This window comes from Amphimedon queenslandica, unplaced genomic scaffold (assembly GCF_000090795.2).
Source record: "Amphimedon queenslandica unplaced genomic scaffold, v1.1 AMPQUscaffold_13271, whole genome shotgun sequence".
NCBI lineage: Eukaryota > Metazoa > Porifera > Demospongiae > Haplosclerida > Niphatidae > Amphimedon > Amphimedon queenslandica.
In genome coordinates, this window is record NW_003546493.1 from 47,692 (window position 1) to 56,387 (window position 8,696).

The window sequence follows — 8,696 nt, forward strand, 5'->3', positions numbered from 1 at the left end:
TATAGCTGCTATGGTGCATGCCCGCACTTCAATAACTGTTTGATTATCAGCATGAAGAGAGTCTGCTCAACACTAGCTTCCTACAGTTGCACTTGCTCTTGAATACCTGCAGAAGTAGCAGCACTGCAGCACATACATGCAAGCAGCTCCAGCCCCTCCCATGCATGTAGATTGAAAGGTGTGGCATTCCATGAGTGACAGCAAGAAGACCATGTGAGAAAGAAGCTTCACTTTTTCTTTACTAATCAGCAATATATGATAAACTTGCTGACAAAAAAAGTTGCTGCCTTTGTATATTTGAGATAGTATAGGTACTTTAGTACCTATAACCCAGTCTCTAGCGCTGCACAAACGAGTGACCTCAACAATTTCAAGTAAGTATAACTCTTCATCAAGTAAGATTTAGAGAAATCTGTTCATAATTTTTGAAGGCCATGTTCTAATCTACTGAAAAATGCTACCAGCTATCTCTAAAGTGCCAATACAACGGAACTTGGCCCAACTACTTGATTTTCTTACTTTGAAGCTTCTGTACCTAGCACTTGTATTTGAGCAACACAAAACAGTTAAGAAAGACTTTTCCACGTCAAAAAGAAAGATCTAGGAGCTTAGAACACGCTGTGCTAAAGTTATTGTTTATTAAAAACAAATTTCAGTTGTACAGAATGAATGAATGAATGAATGAATGACAGACACACACAACAACTACCTATACCTCGCGTAGGCGAGGCCAATAAACAGTTGTGTACTGACAGCGTGGCAAGTGGCAACATATGCCCACATCACTATTCAATTAACAAGCTAATAATTGGCAACCCCACTAAGACTGGTTCGTCTGTTTGTTTGTCTAGGTATCTAGCTCTTTCTAAATTAAGTCACCTAATCTTCATCAACAGTGGATGTGATAAAATAACAGCTATCAAACAGGAGCTACATTGTAATTTACAGCAAATTATCAGCAAAATAAAACTGAACTGCTACCCAAAAACTTTTCCAGTAGTAAGGACTACTAAAAAAGGAGCTGTAAAGTTGACTCTCTGATCATTTTGTCATTTGTCTAATATTAAATGATAAATAGCAAGCCAACTCACTACTACATTTGTAATGGGAAAGAACGCACTATGAATTTGATTAAAAGTAGGCTTAACAACACATTCTTATGAGAATACAGAGATTATCATACTCACTAATATCATCCAGTATAGTTTGTCCTACTTGCATATTAGACTTATTAGTACTTATTGTACACAATACATTAGCAAATGTATGTAAACTGTTGGGATCAGTTTGAACAACTTCTTTGACAGCAGTTAATAGAGCCTCACGTTGATTAGGAATAGAGGGACTAGCTGACACCACTCTACTAACTGCTTCTTGTGTTAACATATGTTCACCATGAAGTAACCGAGCAATAGCAACAGAATCACAAAGAGACTGAGACAGGACAATATGACGATTATTAAAAATGTTAATAAGAACATGATGCTCTATGATACAAATGCAATGATTATATTTACATACAGTTATGGTTGACTCACTTAACTTCTCAGCTACAGCAGTTTCATTCATAGATTGCAGAGCATCTGACAGTGAGTCCAAGTTGGCTCCTCCTCTACTGTCAACATTATCAGCTCTACGGAGCCATTGGGAGATACACTCTGTCAAGCATTGATACACATCACCACGATGATTTGCTTCAATGGCTTCCAGCGTATCCTTTACTAGTCCTAGTCTCAGTCCCAGCTCTTGCCACTTTGTTCTTTGAAAGCCACATATTTTTAATAAGTCAAGAACATTAATCAAGTCCCCAATATCTATCAGTCAGAATCAAAATGTCAGATCATATAATACCACATGACTACCTAAACATGCTTGATTAGTGGCCATAATTTCATGAAAGAAGCTGCCCCAAGGCCAGGGGCCTCAGAACTGAATTACTGAACAGCACTCTTTCTTAGTCTTTACCAGTTACTTTTATTTATTGGAAAAGCGAGGGGAAAGGAGGACCCTAGATAGGCTCGGCCGGAGCAGTAAGGCTGAGCAAGCACCAGTGGCTGCACTACACGTACACGTGGAGTGGGAGGATTCACCTAATGTGATGCGGGGCCCGCCCCGGGGCCAGGGTGATTTCACAATCACGGGGGATTTCACAATCACGTGTGATTATTTTCGCTTAGTCACGCCTGTATCCGTATTTGTTGGATTTTGTCCGTAGTCTAATCTTGATTTTGACATTTTGTTGACAGTGGTTGCTTGACAGTTTTACAAAATCACTAGCAAGAAGATATGAGTGAGTTGTTGGCTTTTATTGGCTGTTAACCTTGTGTTACTCATAGCTATAATATGCTTCGCTTGTGGCACAACGTGTACTGGTGAAGTCCTAAAGGTACAAGACAAGCATTTTCACATCAACTGCTTCAAGTGTCATGGTAAAATCTTAACATAATTATACTGAACTTCATTTTTCTCTCAGAGTGTGGGTCTCTGTTAGCATCAGGTGGTTATTTCCCCAGGAACAATCACTATTACTGTTCTAAGGACTACCACAGACTCTTTGGAACTAAATGTAAAGCATGTGGGGAGTTTGTGGAAGGACGCGTCATCACTGCCCTGGGTAACTCTTATCATCCAGAGTGCTTCACATGTGATAGGTGCAGGTCAGTAATCAGTATAGGAGGAAGGGGGGAGAATGTCACAATGAATGGAGGCTTAGAAATAGTGTAGCATGAATGTATATGTGTTAATGTGTTTACAATCATTTCTTTATTTCTGTATTATCAAATATCTCCCTTGGGATTTCTCAGTATAGAGGTGTGCATACCATAACACTACATAGTTGAGTTGATAAATTGATAGTACACTGTCTAATTGATAATAATTGAAATACATGTACATAGTCTAATTGGCAATTTGGCATTTGATGAAATACATATGCATGTACATGTAGATTGTACCAGAACACAGAAAGACCCCATTTATTCCCCCCTCTCTCTCCCTCCCTCTAGTGGTGAGATAAGAAGTGGTACTGTAGTCACTTATAATGATAAAGAGGAGATTCTTTGTGAGAACTGCAGTCCTGATGTAACTCTTAATGACACTTCTACCAATGATGTCTCTTCTCCTCCTCCTTCCTCCTCCTCCTCTTCTCATTCTTCTCGTGATAATCGTGACCCCTCCACTGCCCAGACTAAACCCTCCCCTCCTCCTGTGGCTCCCTCTACTCAGAATACACTTGAATCTAGCACCAACAGCATCAGCAATCCTAAGAGGAACCTCAAAAGTAAGTTATATACTGTATATATAATGTGTGTATTGTGTAGTGGAATAGTATAAAGTGTCATTTGGGCCAAAAACTGAAAAAATTGATTTCCTTATCAAGAGTAAATAATACCTATTAAGTAAATAATGCCCATTAGATACTCTCTTTAGGTACCGTATAGTGGAAAATTTTCGTGGCCCAAAATTTTTGTGGATCTGTCCAAAAATCAATTTCGTGGCTTTAATTTTCATGGTTTTCTACAATTTGGCCATCTTAAACCGTATAAATCGATTTTCGTGGATTTTATTTTTGTGGGGTTTGAAAAAAATGCGAAATCCACGAAAATTTTGGGCCACGAAAATTTTCCGCTATACGGTATTAGTTACTCTTGCTTACATGCATATGTACATTGCATTTGAAACTGCTTAGAAAATACATGATTCAATTTTCATATCATTATGTTCAAGATAAATGTTTGCTCAACATCTCCATAAATGGCTCATCCTTAATTATTATGTTTTTGGAAGTGTTTCATCATTACAATCCCCTTTATCCCATATAATAAAAAAACATGATCCTAATTGATTTACAAATTTTCCCATTTTGACTTGCTAACGTGCTCTTGTCTCACAGATACTTTCTGTGGTTCTAATGACCAGTCATCCTTATCATCATCATCTCGCTTCGCAACTTCTGGCTCCTCCCCCAAGCCACGCCAAACGATACATGAGAATGGACCTCCTTCCTCTCCTGCTGTTGATGATGTGTTTGACTTCTCAAAGGTTCATGATTGAATAATTTAATTTACATGTACAGTACATGTATATTCTATGTGGTCAGGGTTTCCCATAAAGCGTGTTAATTAAGTGTACTAAGCATGTTGAATAGCACACTTAATGAGCTGACAAGCATTGCAACAGTGCATGGTTTTTGAGGTAACTTCAAAATTCATGAAAAATCCAGTTTTGATCGGAATCAGCTGAAACTAGATATACAACATCAGGACATGTATATGTATCAGAAAAAATTATAAAAATAGAGATTTCTCTCCTAGCCATTTTTGATGAAATTTGGACCAAGACCATGTACTGTAGTACATGGTCTTGGACCACATTTTTCAGAGTAACTTAGAAATTCATAAAAAAATTATTTTTAATTGGAATTAGCTGAAAATAGATATACAACATCAGAACATGTATATGTATCAGGAAAAATTATAAAAATAGAGATTTCTCTCTTAGCCGTTTTTGATGAAATTTGGACCAAGACCATGTACAGTAGTACATGGTCTCGGGCCACATTTTTTGGAGTAATTTAAAAATTCATAAAAAATCTGATTTTAATTGGAATTAGCTGAAACTAGATATACAACATCAGAACATGTATATGTGTCAGAAAAAATTATAGAATTGGAGAATTCTCTCCTAGTCATTTTTGACAAGATACCATGGATCAGGTTTTGAGCACTATACCAAAATCTTGTGGGAAACCCTGTATATGGTTCTCGGTTTTTATCATGGTGACTGATCACAATCTTCCCTCTTTGTCTCTCTTATTCTCAATAGGTTCCTGATATTGATCCAGAAACAAGACCACATTTAGGAAGTGAGCTAATACATCTTCTTGTTCGTGATACATGTACATTGATTCCTTTGATTGGATTTATTGAATTAAAATTTAATTTTAAATAAAAATATACACAAGGCCCCATGAAACACACTAACTACATATGTACATGTACTACCAACAAGATCATTAAGAATGTTTGGCTATCACTGTACATGTCATTTACATGTAGTCCAATAGATTGAATTTCAATTCTTAATTCAATAGTTAAGGTAGATTTACAATATTATGCTAGTCCTGACGTTATGTTGACGCTGGAATAGAATCTGGTTCTATTCCAGCGGAAAGCATGCGTCAGAAGGTCAAATCGCCCACACTTTTGATTAAAAATTGACAGTACGCTGGCCTAATGTCATATTGTAAATCTGCCTTTACTCTTCTTAATATCATTCTACCTTTAGAGTGTGCCCAGTGTCATGATGTTATAAGAAGTGCTCAGTCTCTAATTGCTCTCAACAGACACTGGCATCTCTTCTGCTTCTCCTGTGCTCGTTGCAAGCGCTACCTAACCAATGAATACATGGACAAGTTAGACTATAAACACGCAAACAGACATTATTAGCATATCTGTCATTTTTTATTCCTGTTGCTCCGTAATAATTGTTTTTTTTTGTTTAGTGGTGATCAGGCATTCTGTGAGCCATGCTTCCAGGAGCTTTATGGGTTAATATGTGAGACTTGTGAGGATTACATCACAGGAACTGTACTAGAGGTACATGTACATCAATGAATGAATGAATTCTCTTTTAATTATTTCTTTATTTAATTAATGCTGCCTCAAGCAAGTACATTCCCATAGTCTCTTCTGTTCTGATGAGATTAATTACTCTACATGACTACCCTGCCCTTCCTTTGCCCTTCCTGTTTAATTCTCATGATACACTTTGACTTGAATATACCGTACTCCCCCTATTAACGCACCCTCCTAATTACTGCACCTCTACAAGGCTTCCACAATAAAAACTTTCTGTTGATGGTCAAGATAATTATATTTGAGAGGTGCATTGTAATTAGAAAGTCCCTTTGTTCACAGGTGTATTGAGTACTTTGCTATGCACCTCTCTCTAAACAAGCACCTCCTGGAGCATTTCATAATTGTTCCTATCTAAACATGTACCACCTGAGACATTTAATCATTTACCAAGAGGTGCCTTAATTAGGGCGAGTACAGTACATGTATGTACTGTGTATTTTACATGTACATGTACATGTAGCGTTACTATACTTGTAATTACATGTATTCTGATTGCTGACTGTCTTCTGTTTGTCTCTTAGGCTGGAGACTTTCACTTTCACCCAGCCTGTGCCTTTTGCTCTCACTGCAATGGAACTTTCACTGAAGGCGACGATCTCTGTATATCTAGTCAGTAAACCTCAGTAATCTTTATCAATTGCTTTGTGTGTCCATTAGGTGAAGCAGTCTGGCATTTAGATTGTGATCGTGCTAAAGGGACTGGAGTAGCTATAGCCAGTTCCCTCCCTCCTTCTGCTGTTCCTCCTCTAACACCAACCAATCCTACTACTACTACTAATAATCGCTCCACCATATCTTCCAGTGCTAAGGAAGCCACTAATAAACCATCTTATGGAAAGACAAGCAAACCAATGTCTGAGATTAGACCGGCCTCAGAGAATTATACCAGAAATGGTGAGAGAGAGAAAGAAATATAGAGCTAAAGGCAGAGAGAGATATACTATACATGTACTGTATATGGAGGGAGAGGGAGAGAGCAGAGTCTGAGAGAAGAGAAGGGATGTAGTATCGAGTGCTAGTATATGTTCATTGTATTTTTCATTTTTAAAAACAGTTCGGGCTCCATCATCTCGTTCTTCATCACACCTCACTCCTGACATCAATCCTCCGGTAAGAATTTATCTAGCTCAAAAAATTAATCCTCTCTCTCTCTCTCTCTCAGGTCATATTTCCTTTGAAGGACCTTCAATTGATTGGTAAAGTCTGCCTCCCTAAAGCAGTGAACCGTACCAAACTTGAGGTATGCACGTAATTTACATTGCTGGCCTGTTTGTTGGTACACCCTAACATTAATCACCATGTTGTAACACCCTAATATTAACCCACCATGTTGGTACACCCTAATACCATGTTTGTGTAGCACAGCATTAGACCATAATCCAGACATTGTTGTCATACTTTCCTCTCCTTTATATGTACAGCAACACTTGTCAGACTCTGATTTTATTGAGGCATTTGGCATCGACCGGACTTCGTTTTATGCAAAGCCACAGTGGAAGCAAAACGAACTGAAAAAGAAAGCAAATTTATTTTGAGTATTGAAAATTGCATAACATGCTACAGTTATAATTATTCCTCTCACACGCATTTATTCATGCATGCATGGTGCATAGTGTATAATGGTGCACTCTTAATTCAGTTTTACATGATTTTATAGCATTTTAAAATAGAGAATTATTAATGATAATAATAATAATGATTATTATGTTCATGGTATTTGAAAATTTTGAATCGGTAAACTGATAGTCTAGTCATTAATTATTGGGTATTAAATTTCAGTGAATCAAGAATTTGTGAGATGGTATGTGTGTGTGGTCAAAAACTTCATAGAATCATGAGAGATAATCTACTAAGGATTGATTATTTTTAGCTATCAAAAGTTTATAGTAATTCTTCTTAGTAGAATGTACATGTATGTGGTCATAGAATCATGAGAGAACTACAGGGGAGTATTTATTGCCTTTCAATTAAGTGCGAGACTTCAAAAGATTCCAGAGGCGTAGGTGCGGTCTTATCAGTCTGTGCAGATTCTATAAAAACATAGCAACACTCCGGCTTTGGAAAGAGTTCCCGTCACTTGACTCACTTTGATCAGAAAGCAGCATTATGCGTTCTTCTACAGTCCTACTGCTCGCTCTCTCTTTCACTTTGGGACAAGCAACATTAATGCCTCCAATAGCAGACTCTTGCACTATGATGGATTATACAAAGATCCCTTTCTGCTACACTGCCGGCTACCCTACCGTTGGCTATCCTACTGCAAACGGGATAGAGACTCAGGAGCAAGCACAGATGCAACTGAATGACTTTCGAATCGTCGTACAAAGCAACTGCTCTGGAGCCAGCCTTCTCTTCCTATGCTCATACTACGCTCCTCCATGCTTTGAGCAAAATGGGCAGTTATTCAGACTCAATCCTTGCAGGGAACTCTGCGAGGCATATTATGATGGCTGCTATCAGAACTATGTCAACAGTAATATCTCCTGGCCAGCTCACTTAAACTGCAATTTATTTCCAAACAGAAGTGATGAGGCTATTTGTTTCATTACTCAAGAAGACCCATCATCCTTGGTATTACCTGCTGTAATACCAGGAATCAATGCTCCCATACCGACTGAGGTTCCCACATCATCTCATCCTCCTTTACAATCAACTCCTTTGCCATCAATACTCCTCTCAGTTGACCCACCAAATACCATCAGCAGCTCATTAGTAGCCCCATCAAGTAGTGGTACAATTCTGTCAACTGCCAGCTCCTCAGCAACCAGGCCCATTAGTACTCCAACTTTGATGGCATCACCATCTCCTACTTCTTTTTCTGAGTCACCGGCTCTTCATTGCTCTCCTCTACTCATTGCTGTATTGCTAATCATCCTCTGTCTCACTTTATTGGTCGATTAAATAATATGAACGTGACATATATTTATTACTAATTTTATTTGTGTATTGCTTTGATTTGGTTATTGTTATTAGATCCATAAAATTGTTTTGAAGTCAGTCTCTTTATTGTGGCAATTACAGCCTTCATATTAGAGAACATTGTTATCATAGTTATTG

General features: G+C 37.9%; 3 protein-coding genes across 3 annotated transcripts; 2 read left to right on the forward strand and 1 right to left on the reverse strand.

Annotated features, from left to right (window-relative positions):
* Positions 1–1,138: 1,138 nt before the first annotated feature.
* On the reverse strand, positions 1,139–2,061 carry LOC100632837 (uncharacterized). The gene is made up of 3 exons (XM_019999398.1): positions 1,863–2,061; positions 1,539–1,814; positions 1,139–1,487 (listed from the first exon to the last, which is right to left on the reverse strand). The coding sequence occupies exons 1-3, from the start codon at positions 1,885–1,887 to the stop codon at positions 1,144–1,146; spliced, it is 645 nt and encodes a 214-aa protein (XP_019854957.1). The 5' UTR covers positions 1,888–2,061; the 3' UTR covers positions 1,139–1,143.
* Positions 2,062–2,233: 172 nt separating this feature from the next.
* Positions 2,234–7,332, forward strand: LOC100633092 (actin-binding LIM protein 3-like). Its single transcript, XM_011407145.2, has 13 exons — positions 2,234–2,290; positions 2,337–2,429; positions 2,474–2,657; positions 3,006–3,280; positions 3,893–4,041; positions 4,825–4,864; positions 5,287–5,413; positions 5,504–5,597; positions 6,161–6,248; positions 6,297–6,533; positions 6,694–6,749; positions 6,802–6,879; positions 7,061–7,332. Exons 1-13 carry the CDS (start codon positions 2,287–2,289, stop codon positions 7,172–7,174), a joined length of 1,539 nt encoding a protein of 512 aa, XP_011405447.2. The 5' UTR covers positions 2,234–2,286; the 3' UTR covers positions 7,175–7,332.
* Positions 7,333–7,691: 359 nt separating this feature from the next.
* On the forward strand, positions 7,692–8,636 carry LOC100632331 (frizzled-2-like). The gene has a single exon (XM_003388277.3). The coding sequence runs from the start codon at positions 7,746–7,748 to the stop codon at positions 8,538–8,540; it is 795 nt and encodes a 264-aa protein (XP_003388325.1). The 5' UTR covers positions 7,692–7,745; the 3' UTR covers positions 8,541–8,636.
* The last annotated feature ends 60 nt before the right edge of the window (positions 8,637–8,696 follow it).